This window comes from Triturus cristatus, chromosome 1_1 (genome assembly GCF_964204655.1).
Source record: "Triturus cristatus chromosome 1_1, aTriCri1.1, whole genome shotgun sequence".
Classification (NCBI taxonomy): domain Eukaryota; kingdom Metazoa; phylum Chordata; class Amphibia; order Caudata; family Salamandridae; genus Triturus; species Triturus cristatus.
This window is the reverse complement of record NC_140579.1, coordinates 1072182047-1072204573: the sequence shown is the minus strand read 5'-3', so window position 1 is coordinate 1072204573 and position 22527 is coordinate 1072182047. Positions and strand designations below refer to the sequence as shown.

General features: G+C 46.7%; 1 protein-coding gene across 1 annotated transcript in view; it reads right to left on the bottom strand.

Annotated features, from left to right (window-relative positions):
* Positions 1-13587: 13587 nt before the first annotated feature.
* ITPR3 (inositol 1,4,5-trisphosphate receptor type 3) overlaps positions 13588-22527 on the bottom strand; it is an 895552-nt gene continuing 886612 nt past the window's right edge. The window contains 4 exon segments of the mRNA XM_085647149.1: positions 13588-13764; positions 15826-15950; positions 16244-16348; positions 20725-20911. Of these exon segments, the coding sequence (XP_085503275.1) occupies positions 13588-13764; positions 15826-15950; positions 16244-16348; positions 20725-20911 (594 nt within the window).

The window sequence follows — 22527 nt, the reverse complement described above, 5'->3', positions numbered from 1 at the left end:
TTGCAGGTGTCATGCTTCATCATTTGGGCTGCTCCTCGTCGGGCCGGCGGTGCAATGCCCGACGGGCTCCCTCGAAGGGGCACTTTAGCGGAGATCTTTTATCCCAAGGTGTCCGTCAGGTGGCACCCATACTCCCCGTGGGACCGCAAATACTCTGCCCCTCGCCTTTATGTCACTTCAGACCGAATTCCTCTTTTTCGATACTGTGGGTGATTAATACTCTGCCCCGGATCACCGGATGTTGTTGAGCCATGCCAAGATCTAAACATTATTCCCCCACTCCAACGTCGGCAGTTCTGAACCCAGGGCCCCTCCGCTCTAAACATTATTCCCCCGCTCCAACGTCGGCAGTTCTGAACCCAGGGCCCCTCCGCTCTAAACATTATTTCCCCGCTCCAACGTCGGCAGTTCTGAACGCATGGTCCCTCCGCTCCTGCATCCAACCACCAAATACACTACTACGAAGCCGAGGCTCCCACAGCAGCCCCCCCCCACTTCACCGCAACCCGCCGGCACCTACCCTCTGGAACCAACCCAACCATGCCAGACCAAACCCCTTGCATGCCCAACCCTGCTCCAAACCCATGCCAAGCACCACAACACCCGTCCTCCAACCCCAGGATGCGCACCTCCCCACACATATCTCCTGCAATCCTGTCTTCCTCCGCGCCCAGCATGCCCAACACAAATTACAAACCTCCACCACCACCACCAGGCCAGCACCAACACCCCAGCCCACCATTAACCCACACCATCTCCCGCACCTTGCTCCACTCCCACTGCCGGACGAACCTCGAGCTGGGGGCAATGCCGTCCAGCATGCCCGCTACTGCTGGGCCCGTAAGATGGCACCCGGGCCAAACATTGGGTGTAGCCACACCCCACCATCCCCTGCACTTTTATACCGTTCTTAACCCTCCAACACTCCGCACCACATCTCTGCGCGCCCGTCAATCCTGACGGCCCAGCCGCAAACCCCCTGCATGACCACGCTGCAGCACACATCTCCGCCACCCCTCTAATGTTCCATGGCACCCACACCTTAAACCACCAACCTCCTCCCACACCACAGCGGAACTGCATCTACTCTCTGCCCCAACTGTCCCCCCCACACCTCCCCAGGTGCCATACCCTGCTACCTTGAAAGGTGACCACTGCTCTGTGCCACCCGCACAAACGACCCTTGGCCCTCCCCGCACTTCTCCCGCCATAACACCCTTTCCGCCCTACCCCGACCGTGCTCGACCCCCCCGGCTCCCGGGCGCCCGTGGGTACCACGGCTGACCCAGAACTGCAACTGGTCTTACGGGCCTTAGAAGGATGAAGGGCCGACGGCATGAAAACTGGGCCTCTAACCGCTGCACAAGGGACACCAGCAGCTCTCTGAATCCTCTCCTTATGCGTGTGGGTTGGAGCCAAACCGTATGCGTGCGGGTTGGAGCCAAACCAGCACTCCAAGGTGACGAGCCCCCCCCCCCCCCACCCACCGGTGCCTGCCTCCCCCCCCACATGCAAAGGAATCCCCCACCCCTGCAAGAATGGCGCCCACCCCTGACTACTGTTGCTATTACATTTCCCAGTATTGGCGCATACCTGACTTCAATTGACAACACCCCCCCACATTCCAACGCCACCCGATCGTGCCCACCCTGTGCAACCCCCCTTCCCCATCACACCTCATCTCGCACCTTCTTATATACCACTCCGACTCCCGATTACCCAAAACCCACAATTCGCCCCCCCTTTCTTTTCCTTCTGATCGCCCCGCTTCCTTCACTCTAGTTGTGCCTCTGACGCCTTGCAAATTTAGAACGCACATTGCTAAACATTAATCCACACTCCCTGCTTGCACAAAGTGCCACATTTCCCACCTCCACCCCCCCCCCCCCCCCCCGCAATATCAAATAGTGCACTCCCCGCATAGTTCCTGCAGTTCGCATTCTGTGCCAATCTGGCACGTTCACACAGTCTGGAGTACTTGCTGCCTTGCTCTTTCATTGCAAATCTTAAAACCCTCATGCAAGCTCTTGTTGCGGTTTCACTCTTTATATGCGACTGACTCTCTCTGTGAATTTAGACTGGGCCTCGCACCGCTTTCCAAGGACACCAGTGTTTCCTTGAATCCTCTCGTTGTGCGAGTTGCAACCCGACCACCAGTCACTTCGAGGGCGGAGGACTGACAACCTTCCCCCCCTCGTCCCACCGGCCTATCCCATCTTGTGGCTGAGTGAGGCGACAAACGCCCCCCCCCCCAATTTGATGGCACTGTGCTGCGCGCTGCCCCCCCCCCCCCTCTCTGCATGCCCTCAGTACCCCCGGTCCATCAGCCTACCCTGCCGGCTGCCCCACGCATCTCTTCTACTCTTCTATCCTCTCTCCCTGGTTAACGGCGCCTCATCCCTCCCAAGACCTACTGTTCCCCACCTCCCTTCCTCGCCCCTCCCCTCCCTCACCTCACACTCTGTAGCCGCCGCACCTCTTCTCCTGCCAAAATTCCCGGAGAAAGAGGGCCTTGTGCCCAGTGCCCACTTTTAAATGCCCCTTCCTCCCTACCAAATTCCTAACCCTTTATAGCCTGTTAGATGGTGCGGGAGTAAAGTATCTTAAGGAACAGAACCTGTCTATTGGTGCAGGAGTAAAGTATCCTGGTGCACAGAGCCCTGTTTAGAAGGCGCAGGAGTAATTCATGTATTCTGATGGACAGATGCCGTTTAGATGGCGCAGGAGTAATTGCTGTAGAGAATCGTCTGGCGGCAAACACATGACGAATCATTCTCTGTGGCTTCACCGCCCCCTTTACCTTCGCTTACAGTATCCCCACACACACACACACTAACACCTTTTATTTCACCTCCTCTGGTTCCCTCCAAACTCACGACGTGTAAAGCCGCTCTGATATTTGAGATTCGGTTGTGTAGTCTTCAATAACCTCTGTGGTTGCCCGTTTCACCGTGTGTCTATTGCATCAGTCAAAAGGAGGCGCTATAAAGCCTATGGGCCATGCTCATGCCACACATTTATTTCTTTTGTGACTGTATGTAGCGTGGACTCAGCCCGTGGGCATCAGAGTGCTTTCCAACAGGGAAAACTGGATGGTAAATAAATAAATAACCTCTGCAGACGGTGCACGTGAGTGTGTTTTCACACGCATCCATGTGTGTTTGTGTCACCACGCCGGCTCTCTGATTAGCTCTCATTATTAACTGCAACGCCAGTAGCTCAAACTTTCACTACTGCGAGACCTATTGCATTGCAAATGCTTGTTATTAGGAGACATGGAAATACAGAACTATAAGTCTTGTGCCATCAGCTGGAGGCACCTTGGATTTCTGTAAACATGGGAAAAATAGGGTTGCATATTGAGGACATTTACAGTTCATTCTGGGTAATCCCCTGTGTCTCTAGTTTTCTGAAATGCCCAGGGTTGGAAGGACTCCCTGGGTACCAGCCGACCTCAGGCCTATAGGGCTTTTTTGACATTCGCAGGATGTTCTAACTAAGAAAATTAGCTGAGACCCATATAAGATACACTACCTTGGATTCCCCATGGTCGCTAGGATTCAGAAATATCCTTCTGGCTTTTTGCCGTCTTGTGGAGGGCAGAGAAGTGGTTACTACTCCAGTATGCCTTTCGAGGGTTGCACAAAAGCTGTCACGGGCCAGGGAAATTGGGGTAGGGTTTATGACCTTTTGTCAGGACGGGACAGACAACCTACATTTGTTTATTGTGGGCTGTCTGCACCGCCCTCCCTCTTCTTCGATGAGCAGACTACGCTTATGCACCCCTCCCCTGGGCATCAGACAGTCTTTCTGTCCTCTTTGGGGACACATTTCTTGCCTCATGGACCAGAAAGCCATTCCTAAACAAGCATTGGCATAGCCAATAGGTCTCGCCTTTGGGACCTTATAAGTGTTTAGTTATCCAGCACAATATCCTTGGTGCAACAACATCAACTGTTGCATGGCTAAACACATAAGGTCAGGCGAGACCTATTGGCTATGCCAATGCTTGTTTAGGACTTGTTCCCTGCATAAAATACAGATATAATCTGCATATTACATAACCTGCTTAGCAGCATGCACATTAACCTCTCAAAACTGGGACTGGCAAATCACAGAACTCTCCTGGAACTACATTTACGAACAGAATTATCTTACCATTATTATAATTCTGTAAAAATTGCTGGGTAGCACAGCAGCAGGTGACTACTTTAAACCTTGCAAGATATATATAGCTCATTTGTGACCAATTAAGTTAGAACTCGTTTACTGTCAGCTTTGTTCATGTTACCAATTTCTTTTTTTTTTTTTACATAAATGTGTAATTTGACAGTTTTGTCATGCTTTTCGTGACTTCACCCCATTTCCTCCACCACACGTTAACTCCCAAAGCATGGGTCCGAGGAGTGAATGTGGATGGGACACGAGAAAAGGAAACGGGAAATGAGGGAGGAGGCTGCACACGAAGCGACTGAAATGTAACACGTAACGTTAAGCCGGGTGGCCTCCTCAGCAGAAGTGTACACTCTAGCATTGCGGAGCATAGAGAGATGCGCGTGTGCTCTGTGGGAAGCGGGAACCAAACATAATATAGAGCACTCGTGACATCGCGAATAGGCTGGGACTGTCGTTAAAGAAGTCAGTTTATTTTACCAATGCGCAGGAAAACGCTTTGACGTGGAGGCTCCTGCTATTCGCTGGCATCGGTGACGGTCGCCTTCGCATGGCCGAGTCTCAGGGTTCTCGAAGCAGCATCGGCTCCTGATGCAGCTGAGAAGACCAGACGGAAAGCGGGTCCGTTTGCGGTGCATTTCCTCTGTCAGGAAGGCTTCTCATGCACACTAATGGGCTCTGAGGCGTCGCGCGTTCATCACTTTGCGGTGGCACCATCTCAGTCAACTTTTGTAAAGTAACATGAGGATGACACGTCGCGCTGTATTTTGGAAACTTGGCTGGCAAGGTGGGTTTTTCTCTTGCTGTAATTTAGTGTAAACTGCTAAGACATTCCATGTATTTCAGACTTTGTGCACAGACCAGTAGTTTTGGTTGTAAAGGTTGTAACTTGGGGGACCGCTTTACAGAAGCCGATTTGTTGTAGTTGCACCAATGGAGAAATTATTAAATGTTGTAGATATTCATTTTGAACTACACGTTGCCACTAAACTTGCTTAGTACTAGTAGCGCATGTAGAATGCAAAGACAGTTTGACATGAGAATCGAGTTCTCATGTAAGAAATGCTTATAACTTTTTAGTTGTAACAGAGCTTGAAATGGAATGGTGAGCGCGCGGCCATCGTGCGACGTGAAAATGATCGCGATCAAGCGCGCGGCGAGCGATGCACTTAATGAGCATGAGGAATGCCATATGGCGCCTCTGCTCAAGCGCGCGCCCGCGCACATGCAAGCTGTAGCCGGCGGTAGCATTTTTTGAAGCCCTTACTTAAAGTCTCACCAGACCAGTGCCCATCAATAGTTCTTTTTGCATTTGTCACCCCCAAATGGGACGGGTATCCTCAGACGTGAATCCCGTGCTCTCCATGCCACTGGAATCAAGCTATCCTGGCTGAAGAGGGGTGAAACCCCGAAACCGGTCCTAGGATGCTTGTTTCCAGTCCAGGGAGGACCTGGCCTGGCAGTTCGAGCTGGACTGTTCCCATTGGGCACAGGGACAAGACTGATTTGCATATGGCTGGGTCCAAACTGGAATGGCATGGTGAGCAGCAAAAAAACGATGGATTTAGGCCCAGATCTCTGTACTGGGGTAAATGTATGACATTGTTCTGCATTCTGTCCATCAATAGTTCTTTTTGCACTTTTAGAAAGTAGCCATTTTCTTATTTAACCGTTCTGCGTGCCTCTGCCTGTTTGTGTATCAACTGTCTGGTTTTGGAGTGACAGGGGCTGGAGATGTGCATTCTCTCAGACAGCCACTGAGGGGTTGATATGTGTCCTGCCTCTCATGAATGAGTCAGGGCTGGGCTGAGCTGAATAGACATGGGCTTCATTTAGGGTAGTGGGAGGAGATTTCCCTGCACCTGAATAGGGCCTGTCTCCCTTGCACAATGCTGTCTACACCCCCTGTGGTCATACTGCACCAGTGAGTACAGAACTGGTTTGGACTGTGCTCGGAGACCCTTGCACAAAGTGAACAAATACATTTTGGGGTATAAGTATTAGACCTAAAACCCCAGACATTTAGACTACTTGTGGAACCAAGACGAACCTTTGCCAAGGAGAAAAGCTAGAGAAACTGGAGGAGGAGTACTGCCCCTTTGCTGTGTGCTGTCTGGGGTTGGGCTGCAGTAGCTGTTTCTGCCAAGGAAAAGGCAAGGACTTTGCAGTGTGCTATGTCCCCCTGCTGCGGAAGATCTCCAAGGGCTTGAGTAGAGCTTGCCTCCTGTTCTGACGTCTCAGGGACACAAAGACTTCACCCCCATCTCCCTTGAACTTCCTTGCTGGGAGTTTTGACCTGCCTGTGACTGTGTTAGGCCTTTGGAGGTTGTTACTGCTGTTCGGAGGTGGAAAAGCAACGCAATCACAAGAAAATCAACGCATTGCTCTTCTTGTGGCTGTTTTTCTGATGAAGCACCGCTGTGCAAGAAGAATCTCCACGCATCGCCGCTGCCAAACCCAACGCAGCACCTGTCGCCGCTGAAAGAATCGACACATCGAGGGATCGCAGTTGAAGAAACTGACGCAGCGCCGCTCAACGCTGCCGCATCGATCACTGACACATCCCGGATTTCCACTCATGGTACCTGTGTGTCAAGTTTTCCCGACGCATCACCACGGACCAGAACCATCTTGAAATCGACGCATCACTTCCCCCTACAGACCTGATTCAACGCATCACTTCTCCTGCGTTTAGCAGAACTGTTGCATTGCCTCCGCAGGGTCTCGGTAACTGACGCATCTCTTTGTTTTTCGACCCTTCCCATCTCTGCGGCTGTTTGGCCTTGTGAATTTTGTCGCACCTATAGGTACTTTGAGAGAAATCACTCATCCATAGTTTTCGATGGGCCAAGTTTACTGAACCCTTTTTAAAGTCATATTCTTATTAAATGTATGTTGGATTTTTGTAGTTTTGGTCTTGTTGAGCTTAGATAAAGATACTTTATCTTTCTGTGTTTTGAGTACAAGTACTTTACACATTGCCTTTGGGATAAGTCTGTCTACTCATGCCAAGCTACCCGGGGGGTGAGCAGGGGTTATATAAAGTGTGTATCCCCCTTACCCTGACTAGAAGCAAAGGTCCCTATTTGGACAAAGGCACCTACCTCTGGCAACCAGAGACCCCCATTTCTAACAGTTGGTTTCCAACCCGCTTTTGGCTCAATCTTAATCCCAAATTGCGCAAATGATCAGGCTCCACTGGAAGGCAGAGTGAGCTATGGTTCCATAACGGTAAAGCTCTAATAAACTGCTCAAGATGAAAGCCCCCAGAGTGAAAAATGCAGAAGCATGTGAGTAAATCCCAAATATTTTTGCAGCTATCTGTCCTGTTGGACAAGTAGAGAATAGCATCTACAATCTCTAGCTATAGAGATCTTATTCTCAAGCACTACAGTGGTACCAATTCATTATTACAATCATGGGGGCGCAATAAGTTCCAGAAGCGTTCCCTCTACCAAATGCCTGCAAAACTGCAGCCTGCCCAACATAAGTGTATCTTATATTGGCCAGCTGCCATTTTCCCATTCAATAATAGTTGTTCAAATTCAGAATGTCTTTGAGGTCCAGTTCAGCACCTCCGTATCAGGGTCTAATAGAAATAGTGGAGGCACGTAACAAAGTGACATGTGATGTAACCCTGATCTCTCATTGGCCCAGAGCAGGAAAACATATAAGCCATAGTACACAAACATTCCTTACACGATCAGGTGCACATAAGAGATCAAACTCCACCAAAGGTCCTAAGTGCAAAGAACTAGGCAAAGGACAGAAGTATACAAGCATTTTACACTCCACCCCTAATTTTTCCCTAATGTGGTGTAACCTCCCAGAATACAGAAGCTCCCATGTTTTTTGCAGACCTAAGGAAGGAACGCCAAGAACCATCTATTAAAGATTGACGAGAAGACAATCTATAGCTGGAACATAATATGAGCCTTGTGAGACGTTAAGAAACAAAGCATGGCCTTCAGTTACACAACAAGACAAACAGGAGCACTCCGATGACATAATCAGAATCTGGGTTACTCTCTTTTCATCTACCCTTAATTACTTTGATGTGTCCCTTTCTTCTGTAAACTTCATGGACGAAGTACTACCTACCGCTTTGCTACAGGATTCCTTCCCCTTCCAATTGTAGGTTATTAGTATGTAAACCTTTCATTTTTCATTTATTATTTTGTGTGTAGAATCCATTTACATTCTGTAATTTTTCTTATTATGTTCATGTTTAAGTACCAGTGGAAAGCAGTCTGGGTCATAAAACTTGAACCAAAAGCCTTGGGTGAGTTGAATTGTATTAAAGGCTTCCTCTAAAACACTACAATATCCACTGGCAAAAAGCAGAAGGTTAAGGAAGTCAACTGTGCCTATAAAAAGCAAATTTGGCAATATTGTCTCATAGTAAACAGCCTTTCTCCGGCAAAATACTTAATAGCAAACAGCTAGCCAATTTGGTGCTCCTATCCACCTCTTGTTCCAAACCCTTGACTACAGAACACTGATGGCTGTCCTCACAGGTGCACTACAGAGGCAAGATACTCCCAGGGCTAAGACAACATCTCAGACCTGAACGTCGCTGGTTAGGTGCACAAAGAGCATCATGCAGAGATGCACTTGGCCGTCATCAGCATCATTTTTGCATTTGCTAACTTATGTGTCGAAATTAATTGCAAGACTGGCAAAATGGAATTCCTGAACATCCTTATGTCCAATGGGATGGGGGTTCTATGTAAATCATTCATTCTTTTTTGTCACACTCAAAGATCTGTTATAGCATCTTTTGCTGAATAATTTACCGTGGTTTATGTGCTTTACATTCAGGGAGCAGACTTGTTACACGAGTTTGCTTTGCAAGTTTCTTTAAGACAGGTTGTTTCTTACCATGAGCTTGTATACATTAAGTGCGGATATACGACCTGAAGAAGAAAATGATTTACTTTTTTTTAGAAAGATGCATTCTAATTCTATGTGAAAGATGGTATTTGTAGGACTTGGCCCTTTTTGGCTAAAGTCCCTAAACTTTTTGCTTTCCCCATAGACCTTTTTTCTGACATGGAATTGCCAACTTAGATGCTTTGGACACTTTACCACTGCTAAACAGTGTCAAAGTGTAAGTGTTCCCTGTATAAAGTAATGGTAATTGGTTGTCCATGATTGGTATGTTTGTCTTACTAGTAAAGACCCTAGTACAGTGCACTATGTGTGCCAGGGCTGGTAATGCAAGTACTACTAGTGGGCCTGCAGCACTATCTGTGCCACCCAAACAAGTAGCCTTAAAAAGGGAACTCAGGCCTGCCACTGCAGGGCCTGCACGCAGTTTGTCAAACTGCCATGTTGTTCTGTCAAGTGCACTCACATGCCAGACCTTACCCATCCCTTTCTATGCACATTAGACACCCCTATGGTAGGTCTAGGGTACCCCCTGGACAGGGTGTAGTGCATGTGAAAGGTAGGACATGTACTAAGGTGTGTGTCATGTCCTGACAGTGAAATAATCTCCATTTTCGTTTTTCACGGTTGATAGGCCATCTTGCCCATAGGACAGAATGGGAAGGCTGTGTAATATGTTTTCCAGCCTATCTTCCCAAAGGCTTAAGATGGAAAGGTGAAGTTTAGTATGCCTGAACTCACAATGTAATAACACATCTTTTTATGTAGGTGGTTTTCCCATTGTGTGTTCAGAAGCCACTCTTTTAGAAGTGGCTGCGTTTTTGTGCTCTGACATTTCTGTGTCTCTGCCTGGCTGTGGATTGACTGTCTGGATTTGAAAGTGATAGGATCTGGGGAATGTCTTGACTCAGGGGAGGAGGTGAGACAGCAACAGGCTGACCTCCATCTGAAGTGTAGGGGGAGGAGAAGCCCCTAGAGGTGAAGAGGCCTGGGTTGCTGCTATAAAACAATTAGCTCATCTCCTGCTGAGTGATTGAGAATCCAGACCCCCACTAATCAAAGGAAGAAAGGTGTCACTGGCAGGGAGGCACCCAGAACTGGTTTGAACAGGGGTCAGTGCCCCCTGAAACACAAAAACTTCAAAGCCATTGAGGGGTATAACTATGAGAGCTGAAGCCCCTGAACTTTGGAGAATGGCTTTATCAAGTGTGAACAAGACTGGAGCTACTTTGTGGTCAAGAGGACCTTTGCCAAGGAAGAAACAACTGAAGAGACTGAAGGATAGGACTGACCCTTGCTGTGGGATCTGGGGCTGGCATGCAGTTTGCTGTTTCAACCAAGGAAAGGCTAAAGGGACTTTGCTGTGTCTCCCTGCTTGAAGGACTTTGCTGTGTGCTGTATCCTGAAGTAACTTATCCCCAAGGGCCTGAGGTGAGCTGGCTCCCTGTCCGGATCGTGTGTACCAGAGTCTCATCGCCGCTGTGTGCGGGTGCATTGTGCACTGGGAGACCTTTGTGAGGATTTGCCTTGTTATCGTATGCTCCGGAGTAACGGGAGTCTCAGCGACGCTGTGCGCATGATCTTCGTGTAGCCTGAGACCTGTGAGTGGAGTGCCCAGTGATCATGCACCCGGAGTGTAGGAAGACTCAGTGAGGCTGTGTGCGTGTGCTTTGTGGCAGCCTGAGATCTTCGTAACTGAAGCGGCCCGGACCGGCAGTCCCGGAGGAGCTGAGTTGCCTGCCCGAGCCGCCGTGACCATTTCACAAAGCTGCATTCGAGGCCCAGCCGCTGGACGAAGAGAGGAGAGTGAGTTTGCGCCCCCCAGGTAACGTGTGGCGACTCCTGGGCCAGGGCGCGGACTCGGAGGGAGACGCTCTCGGCCTCTCTCTCATGTTGGCAGCACGAGCCTCTGCTTCGGCTCGTATCGCAGCCCGTATTACCAAGGGAGGGGCGGTACAGGGGCCGGAGTGCGAAGCTGCACTTTGGGATTACATCATACTGTGTTGAGGGCAACTGTGAGAGGCTGACTGCAAGTCAGAAGGAGAGGCGGAGAGACCGCCTAAGGCCTGGTGATCAGGGCCTGAGTGTGCTACGTAGTATTCCATTTCTGCAGAACGGAGTACCTGACTGTCGTATTACACATTGCATCATTTCTGCATAACGGAGTACCTGATTAGAGTATTACGTATTGCATTATTCCTGTATAACGAACTACCTGATTGGTGTATGACGCATGGCATTTTTATCTGCATAACAAACTACCTGATTAGCATATTGCGCATTGCATTATTCCTGCATAACGAATTACCTGATTAGTGTATACGCTTTGCCTTATTTTTGCAGAACGACATATCTGGTGGTTGTATTACGCATTGCATTATTTTACTTTGCAAAGTGCCTGATTGTTGCGTTACGCATTACAGTATTTTTACATTGCAAAAGTGCCTGATTCTAGCATTACAAACTGTATGACATGATATTAGGAGTACAGAAGAATGTTTAGAAGTGCTCACTGACATCGCCAGAACTTACAAGGGCTGGCTGGCCTAACAACCGGCCAGGAGAAATATTATACAACCTCATATGTTGGTTTTATATTGTGCGGTCTTATCGTATATCTTTTTACAGAAAGTTTATACTTGTTTTATAAAACTTGTGTGGAGTCTATTTGTGGTGTCATCATTGGCTTAATGTTAGCGTGGTTGCGAATACTTTACACATTTGCCTTGACGATAAGCCTGGCTGCTCGTGCCAAGCTTACCGAGAGGGTGAGCGGGGCTATCTAAGAAGGTGACCTTCCTTTCTCTGACGTTGGAACGCTGGTCCCTACTTGGCCTAAGGTACCTACCTCAGCCAATCAGGGATCCCGGGTCTAACAGTGTTTAGTTAAAGAACCCTTTCCGTCAAAAATGGGGATATATCTATGATCCAAAGCTAAGTCATGTGTTTTCCAGAATGATAAATGTGACATATCGATTCATCATTTAGTGGATCCCCCAGTTGTTTTAAGTAAAGCTCCTTCTTAGCGCTATAGTACAATATCAACTAATTTCTTTGTTGTAAATCTTTTGTTTAGTTATTTGTTGTAATATTACTCTATGAATTCTTTCATAGGTGTTATAAAAGTATCATAATACTGTTTGTAAAATATAAGGGCCTCATTTGGGGGGACCGGGTTTAGAATGTGATTATTCTCGCACATGATCAAATCTAACACTGAAATGTTCGGAATTTGAAGGGCGCAATAATTAACGCATGTTACAAGTATTGCCAGCCAAAACGGAGCATAACGTGGATATGCGTGCTAATTGCACCCAAAACTGCCTGTCCATGTATATTCTCTGCATTTTTTTCGGAGTAAATATCAGCATGTTTAACCTGACGACATTTATCTAGGGGATGCCTATTTTAGTGCAACCGATACCGACCGGAGGCCATAAAAATATGCACAATTCAAAACAGTGAGTATGTGCGACATGGTTATGGAATAAGTTGCTTTGTTACAGCCCATTTGTGTATCTGCTCTGCACGTGTACGTCTGTGTGGCCGTTCGGTCATCGCCTGTTTGTCGCTGGTTCCTGCTTGGCCCTCCGCGAAATCACACACAATACAGGTATCAGTAACAACTCACTGATCGCCGATTTAAGTCCCTCCTCTATGGCTGGTTGTGTATGTGGCTTGCCTGTCACTGCCTGTGGGTGGGTGCATCTTCTTCATAATTTTCAAAATGTGCCTACTGTCTGATTGCATGTATGATTAGCTGCTCAGCAAAAATATCCATCTGCTGTGAAGGTGGTCATTGCATAGGGTCCGAGAGAGGCATACAGGCCCTATGTGTTGCAGGCAGTCATAAGAACAACTGATTCGGGGTTTGCCATCTCCCACTTTCCCATGATTTGCACTCATTCATTCTCCGACCTTCACTCTGCTGTCTTTAGCAAAGAGGAGTAAAAAGAGCAATTGGAAGAGGAAACACCATGGGGCAGATTTATGTTAACTGGCGCATCCCTGCATATCAGCAGGGATGCGCCAATTATTATGCGCCACAGCTGCGCCACCATGGATGCGCCGCATTTATAATGCGGCGCACCATGGGGCAAAAACGGCACAGATGCGTGACGCATCTGTGCCGTAAAAGTGGCGCATTGCTGGAGTTGCGTCGCAAGCGCGACGCAGCTCCAGCAATGTTCTGGGGGGCCCTATCTGTACAATGCTGCGTCAATCCTTACGCCTGCTTCAAGCAGGCGCAGGGTTTTGACGCAGCATGGGCCTAAAAGTGACTGAGTGAAATCTTGTAGATTTCACTCAGCCACTTTTAGGAGGCGTTCCTGCGCCGGAACGCCCCCACCTGCCCTGGAACGCCTACATGTGGCGCAGGGCTTTACAACGTGACGCATCTCCCAGATGCGTCACATTGTAAATACCCCACACCATGGCGCAGGATTTGCGCCGCTGCTGCGTCACAAAAGTGACGCAACGGCGGCGCAAAAGTGGCGCAAGTGCAACATAAATCTGCCCCATGTATCACTCCTTACCGCAGATGAAACAGGTAGTCTTTAGCACCTCCTCCTTCTTCTGCTTTTCGCTCCTCAGGTCAGCAAAGGTGTCCATAATGACCCCAAAGATGAGGTTCAGAACAATGATGATGACAATGAAGTAAAAGAGCAGGTCATAGACCACTCTGGCAGGGAACAGTGACTCCTGTTACGAAAGAGGAAAGGAAAATTTCATTTAGAGAACTCGAGAGGCAAATCTGCCTTATTAAGTTTAAAGTCTGCTTAGCTCTCTTCTCTTCCAAGACATACACCCTCGGTGTAAGTGCTCCTTCAGGCAAGCATGAGATCACCTCAGTTTCCAAAAGTGCCCCTTCAGCAATCCCTTAACCACATACTGTCCCTCAGGTGCTCCTCCACACACAAGGTGTCTTTGGTGCCACTTCAGACACACAAGTTCTCATTAATGGCACTTAATGCATTCACAGGATCGCTTAAGTACTCCGTCCAACCTGGTCTCAGTGCTTCGTTTGCAAACAAGATCTCATCCGTTCTAAGATGTGCTCTGTGCTCCTTCAAACACATAAGGTTGGGCCAATGTCCCCTTAGACACTCTAAAATCTGTGGAGTGCTGCTTCAGACATACATGAGGTGGTCTCTGACCACCTTCAGACATAAACTATGTCTTTGGACATGTAAGGCCTTTTTCAAACTCCTGACGAGCCTTCTCTTTTTCTTTCACCTTTGAACACATAAGGTCTCCTCTGTACTCCTTCGTACATATGGAGCCTAATCAGTGCACCTTCAGACACAAAGGTTGTCTTCTTAGTGCTTCTTAAGTCACACAAGATCTCTATAGTTCTCCAATATATGTATATGGGAGGTTTTCTTAAATACGAGGTGTCCTCAGTGCCCGCTTACACATGTGTGAATGTGTTTAAATTGTGTGTACAGACATCCCATCAGCACTTTAATACACACAACAAAGATGTTTCAGTAGTGCTGTGTACAGCTAGAGAGACATTGATTTCATCAATCATTTGGGAGACATATTCAAAACTTTTCTTTGGCAACTAAGTCTGATCAAGCCATGCATCTCACAATCCCAAGCAAAGATTGGCAGGCCAGCAGTTTTCTGTTCTATCCTCAATCTTTTCTGACTCCAACCTGCTATATACCAATGCAGAGTAAGCCAAGCTCTTAATTCGATGAAAAGGAAACCCACTTGTCCAGCGTGCCCACCGAATCTGACATTTCAAGTTTCACCATTCTATGTGCACATGTTTTCATTGCATTCTGGCAATTGTAGTCCTGAATTTGTTGTGGGATAAACAGTACTTCAAATACCAGAAAGCAAAGAACACACTGAGATGGGGGCAGCTACACAGGCATGGAATTAGGCAACTTGAGAATTTACACCTGCATTTCCTCTTTCCTAATACCTCTTGATCTTCTCTTAATATCTTTACTTGTTTTTCCTACCTGCTTCCCCATCCTCCTCATAAATATACCCAACTACCCCTTACATCCGTAAATTGCCCAAATTCCACACCAACGCTGCACATTGTCAATGTTTTTAAGGTTCTGCTACAATGGATGCATTACACATGGATATAAGATCGCTGATCAACAAATCAAACTATGTGTTACTTTATTCTTTATAATACAGTACCATACCGATTCTGTACAAAGTGTTTCTTCCTGACATATTTAAAGAAACAAAAATACTAATAAAACTGGACTGGATCCATAGACACCTATTACAAAAGGCCTTCTGTGCTCACATTCATATTATGAAGACGTCTCTGTTTCTAAATAAATCTAACGAAAGGGTCTCAGACACATATTGAATTGGTCAATAATGCTCTTGTAAATATATTTAAAAGCACCTGTTAATGTTCAAAAGCACTTAAGATTTCCATAGTACGTGTGCACACACTTACCATAGGTTTATTCAGTGTTCATATATGTATACTGAAATTCTCCTTGGTGCCCTTAAATATATGTTGAAAATGTCTTTTCAATGTAATCTACTGAAGAGGTTTTTCCTTATCAAAAGGAATACACTGAGAAAATCTCTTTACTACATATGCACTTATTAAGTAAAATTATCAACAAAATATATGCATGCATATGAAACATGCCCTCAATGTCAAGACACACACATACTGAGAACTCATGGTTCTTGTACGATTATTCAAAAAGGTTTTCTAACTGCCCGTACACACACATTAAATAATTATCATCTGCTTGTGTCCAATGAACTCACATCTTTAGAAGGCTTTCTCAGTATGTCGCCCACGCCGCCTCCGTTTCGCAATCCGTGGTTCATTACCATGACTATGCACATGAGGAGGGTGTCACAGGCCCGCTCAGTGTTATCCGTGATGTTAGGTTTGGGCAGTTGGAATATTGATGGTTTATTTTATTTATTTAAGAGTTGTTTTACAAAAAGCAAGCCTTGCCAACCCTGTGTTTTGCGCTGTGTACAATTTATTACAATCCTTGAAGACCAGATTTTATTTTTATATTTAAAGAGTTTCATAATGGAATACATTTTTAATCCGAGGAAGACTGTTCTGGTGTATTAAAAAAAGCTATTACCAGGTCAGACATTAAAACCCATAAATGCTCTCTACTGACAAGCTGGGACCCAAGAGGTTCAGAATGGGCTCTGCATCGGTTACCTTCCAGAGGGTCAGGCAGCACCATTCCAGCTGTGCAGCTCTCTTTATCACCGCTGCACGTATCTGCGAAGGCAGTGCCCATGGACTGCGTCATGCCAAGAGCACCTGTGGGAGAGGAGTCTTTATCAATTAAACAGCCTCATGCAGACACCCCTTAGATGTTGAAATTTCAGAAAAAAACACATACAACTTCTAAGCTTAAGAGTAGGAAACAGGTAAACGTTCATTGATTAGCTCCAGCACACCTATTTGGTAATCGCGCACTTTATAAATAGCTTTAACATAACATAACATAGATTACAGTGAGTTTCAAATGTGTCTATCACCAAAAAAACCTCAGTAGCTATCTCAAATTATACAATGGCCAAGATTTTCCCTTAGTGGCTCAATGAGGCCTTCACTGAAAATCCACTTGCCTGTTGTACATTAGGGCTTGACATTACTCTTAAAAATAGAAAGCAGGTAGATGCCACATCGCACTTCACCTATTATTTGTAGGTACTTTCTGATAAACGCAGTCTTCTACCAGTTTTACCTGAATGCTAGTAAGACTTTTTAAAGATGAAAAACTTTGACATTTTTTTCACATAGAATTATCTCTGCTTTTCCTAAGCACAACACTGCTCCTTTTTACCCACTTGAACCTTCCTGGGGTAAAGTGACAGACCACGCTAGGAGTTGAGGTAACATTGACAGACAGTTTCATGAACTTGAAGCACATGGTTGGGCAGTGTGATAGGCACACACGAAGACAGAGTGAAAACCTGACACACAAAAATATAAAATTGAACTTTGCCATCCGCGCCGAAAAACCTTCCATGATTACTGCTCATCACTACATTGCCACATTTATGCCCTAAAACCTCTAGCAGAACTCAGGAAAAATCTGGATGCACATAGTTTAATCAGGGCAACCTACAGCGTGTGGCGGTCACTCGCATGTGAATTTCTTCAGCAGTACTCAGATATGTTGCTGATAGTACACCGGTGTTTGGGGATATTCCTGGTCTAGGGAGGGAGTAATATGGCTTCTAGTATTGTCTCTCCGGTCGTGTGGAATACTGCAACTGTGCACATCTCTCTTCGTGCCAATGAATCCACATAGCTAATTTGTGAATTCTTGGAGCACATGGACAGGCCGTGTGAGAAGGTAATGGGGAACTGAGAGTGTCAAGAACTTGGAGCACATGACTAGGTTGTGTGGGAGACTCACACAAAGACAGTGCGAAGAACTGGAAAACGAGCAAATATTGTAAGGAGCCCGGAACAAATATCTAGACAGTATGTGTTATGTCCTGCTAATTGTTGTCCCCTATTTGGTTGCATGTACTAATGAATACTCATGCTTCTGTGCCCAGCTGCCTCCCTGTAGGTAGTCTTATATATGGTTGGGGGCATTTTGTTCTTTTGCTCTCCCTATAGTGTGATGATCTGTGCTTTAGTTGGCATGTTTGTGTTAATTCCTCTTTCTTTCTGTGTATCTTTCAGATGTTGCCTGTTATTGTTCTATTGGTTTCCAGTACGTTGTATGGCCTGAAACAGGTATTGTACAACCCCCATGGTGTATGCACACCAAATGCCCCCATGCTTAGTGGTATATAGTTTTGACTAATCATCAGGAGTGTTGTGTGTGTACCACTATGGCTGGTGTAGATGCTACATACCACAACTGTTGGCCACTGTGTTTTGCATTTTCATTGGTTTGAATCTTATGTTTTCGACCTGAACAATAAGTTGTATGCCACTCTAGATTATTTACACATTTAACACCGTGGTTGGTGGTGAATGTGTCATACCCTCTTTGGTGTATGGTTGTGTCATTGCTTTGTGTATTTTTTAGTGTATTACGTACGAATCAATAGATCTTTTGAGAACAGATAAACTGCTGAATATCCATTGCCATGAATTACTCATGTGGTATTGGATGTGCATTTTGTTCAACAGCCCATCAGTGTTTAGGAACCATCATGTGAAAAGTTCAGTGCATGATGGGGTTTCCTAGTGTGTTCATGCTAGGCATAATTTAGTATTGAGTGTTTTGAATCAGTGTATGTCATGTGGTGGGCTCTTTTGAGTGCTGGGGGAGCATCACCTATGTATTACATGTATCATATACTGCTGTTGTGGGATGGTTGTATTTGTGTGCAATTAGGTCTGCTCCTTTTCACAGTTGCTTCAATGTAGATAGTCTGTGCATTGTCTTGTGTTTTTTGATCTTCTGTTTTGTGTGATGCTGTACATTTAGTTGGAGCATTTATGTGTGATGGTCTTTAGTTGTGTTGTTTAAAATAAAGGGAACTCTGGTACTGTGGAATGTATTTGATGAGAATAGCTAGGGCAGGAGCTGACCAAGAGAGAGCACTGCTCCATAGGGTGTGAACTGCATGTAAATGGAAGCTGTGAACTTGCTGAATAGACCTATTTTAATGTAACACCTTATGACCATTACATATGTATGATAATGATAATCATGTATTGGATGAATGTAAAGCAGGTCATCTAGAAAGGTGTTTCTCCCCTTCCTCTCCTGCTACTCTCCCCTACTCCGTATGACCTCAAAGCAGGTGACATTCTGCTGCAATCAGCGTAGAAAGAATTCTAATAATGTAAGAAATCTTAATCAAGGGATCAGCAGAGCTAATCTTATTTAGCCATAAATTTGTTTGTCTATTTCCCATACCTCCTCATCCATCGCTGCGCTGAGTGCTGTGTACCGCAGCAAAATAAGATCACTTCTCTTGTCACTCATGCATGATACCAATACACTGCTCACATAGCCATACCACAATAGACAACACTCTCGCAGCCATGCATTCCAGCGCAGTGTAGCGTGCTACCTGTCTGTGAATCCAGTTCCAGAAAACCTTACAGATCTCTTTAATAAATCACTTTCAGAAGCCGTTTTTCCTTCAAGCTGGAAGATTGCCCGTGTAAAGTCCATTCTGAGAAAGCCTACGGCCGATCCTAAACTTCTCTCCAATTATCGCCCTATTTCTTTACTCCCCTATTTTGGGAAAGTATTGGAATCTCTTGTTAACCAGCAACTTGTTGTCCATCTGGAGAGTCACAAGCTACTAGACCCCTCACAGTCTGGGTTCAGAGCTGCTCACAGCACTGAGACGGCACTGGTCGAGGTCACAGATAACATCAGGCTGGCTCTGGACAGACATCAACCGGTTATTCTCGTATTCCTCGACCTGTCGGCTGCATTTGACACCATCTCTCACAGCATTTTAGTACATCGGCTGTGGGAGATCGGTGTCAGTGGTAAGGCCCTGAAATGGTTCAGAAGTTACCTTTCGGACCGTAAAACCATTCTTCAGTCGGGACTCAGTATCTCCTCCACAAGACCTGTCACGATGGGTGTACCACAAGGTTCCATTCTGAGTCCCACCCACTTTAATCTGTACATGACTCCACTGGCCCCAGTGATTAGAGCTTACGGATTTGATGTCATATCGTATGCCGATGACACTCAGATCATAGTCACACTGGGTCCTGACCCGAATTAAACCATGGTGCGTTTTAAAAACTATATGTCCCACGTCAACAGGTGGATGAAAAGTAACCATCTTCAACTGAACGGTACAAAATCTGAGATCATGCTTTTTGGGAAAGCCCCTGAACACTGGTCGCCAGATTGGTGGCCCTCCGACCTTGGCACCTGTTCTGTCCCCAAAGAAGTGGTTCGTAATCTGGGCTTTTACATGGACAATCAACTGTCCATGAGGGCCCAGGTCAACCATATTACTAGTACATGTTTCGGAATAATGCGCACACTGTGGAAAGTTTTTAAATGGATTCCCTTGGAAGCCAGGAAACCTTTGCTTCAGGGTCTGATTACTAACCGAATGGACTACGGCAACGCACTTTTACAGTCCATCAATGAAACCTTTTTAAACAAACTGCAGATTATACAAAACATTGCGGCTAAACTGATCTTGAACCTGCCTCATCGAACATCCTCTGCCCCATGTCTCAGAGCCCTACACTGGCTCCCAGTGAGAAAGCGCATTCTCTTCAAGGTCTTATGCCTTACGCATAAGTATCTTTACGGGAAGAGCCCACAATACTGGTCCAAAAAACTGTTGGTATAGGCCTCAGAAGGCACTTAGGTCCAGTACCAAGTCTTTGCTTACCCCCTTCAGAATACATACCACCAGACAAGGTGGTAGATCTTTTTCGTACCTAGCCCCGGCCTCCTGGAATAAATTGCCTGTTGACCTACGATCCACCCCCATTCATAGTTGTTTTCGAAACAAGTTGAAGACATGGCTATTTGATCAGTAATCTTCCCCAGTTCTTTCCGCTCCATAGCCGCTGCAAGCGCCATGAGATTCTTTGGAGTGATATGTCTTGCGCTATAGAAATGCCTCTGACTTGACTTGACTTGTCAATTCTATAGCTTTGTGCTGTTGTCTGTCAGGTATCGCTGTGTGGTGCCCTTGAGGCCCCAGGCTGAATGTATGAAAAAGAGGTACCTTTGGGTTTGGGTAGTTGATCCACTTCCAATATGAAGTCATCCTTGAGGAAGAGAAAGCCGACAATGGAGAAGAGGTAGACGAGGATGAGGGCCAGTAGGGCAGTGAGAAGGATGGACCGCCCATTGTGGGTCACACTTTTGATTACGTTAAACAGCGTCTCCTCCCGGTAGATCAGGTCGAAAAGCTGAAATCAAAAGCAATGATATTTATTTGCTTATTAAATACTTACCAGATAGAACAAACTGGATTGCTTGTGCGTATCAGAATAAACTTTTGGACAATCAAACAAGCACGGCAAATACAGTAAAATGGCAAAAGAAAAATCCCACAAGGAAAACTGCAGACAATAAGATTATGAAATAAAATGTTTGAAAAATATTGAGTAAGTTTGTGCACAATAATAGATTTTTTTTTAAGTTAGTGCACAATAATAGATTTATTTTTTTTAGCAATAAAATATATTAAAATATGAGAATCCCCTAGCTCCAGATCTGGTAAGTTCCAACATAGAGGATTGTAGTTTTATTGCATCATAGCACACATTTATTAAAGTTTTCAAAGGGCGCCCAGGTGATGCAAATATATCTGTTGACTACCATTGTAAAGGTGTGTGTGCACAGTGCTAAATTGCGATGTTCTACACTAGCGCCAACGCAGTTTTTAAGAAACATAGGCCTATCTCTTTTGTGAAATTTTAACTTATTTTGAAATGCACATATTCAATTAAGTCAGTGTTGGACCCGGCCTCGTAGAATGGCCCTCCGTGCCCCCGCACCACCGAAACCTGGTGCCTGCAGCCCAAGCACGCGGCCCAGCCGACCTTTCCCACCAGGACACCTGCACCAACCCCGGACATCCCCGTCCATGGCCTCTCTCCTTTCGGCCACCCCGGGCACGCGTGCCCACTCCCTGCAACAAGATGGCCGCCCGGCTCCAGCGCGACCCGGGCCTCGAGGCGCCACTCCGGCTGGAGGACATCTCGCTTCCAGGGGATGAGAGAGGGAGGAGCAGTTTCTATCGCACCTCTGAACTCCCCTGGGACGATGGGTTTCGATCGGCCCTCCGGCCTCCCTGCGGGCTGGCTCCGTGCCTGCTGGGTGTCTGGGACTCCTCCCGACCCGGCCCTGAAAGGATCAAAAGACAATGGCAGGAAACCCCGACAAGCGGCCCCCAGGTGACAAGACCCCTGCCTGCGCAGACTCCGGACATCAAAGCGGGGTCGACCTATAACAAGGGGTGCTCTGAGACTGTCCGGCAGATTCGACGCTGGAACAACGAGAGCCTGCTGACGTGGTCGCGGCTCCTGGAACTGGAACCCTCCTGAGCCCTGCTGAGTGACTCGCGGCTCCCTGAAGATCGTAAGACCTCCGAACTTGTACCTGAGCCCTGCTGAGTGACTCGCGGCTCCCTGAAGATCGTAAGACCTCCGAACTTGTACCTGAGCCCTGCTGAGTGACTCGCGGCTCCCTGAAGATCGTAAGACCTCCGAACTTGTACCTGAGCCCTGCTGAGTGACTCGCGGCTCCCTGAAGATCGTAAGACCTCCGAACGTGTACCTGAGCCCTGCTGAGTGACTCGCGGCTCCCCCAGACTCTCCCGGTCCCGCCGGACCCCGACTCCGACCACGTATCCCCCAGCTCGAGGATTGTGAGCTGTGCGCCGGATACGTCCCTGCTTTGAACCATTACCAGAGACAGTCCCGCTACCCCCTACCTTTCCGAGACTCTTGAGCCCGTGCTCATCTTGTACATATTTGCAGTGATACCTATTTGATAAAGCTTGTTTCTGAGAATACCCAGA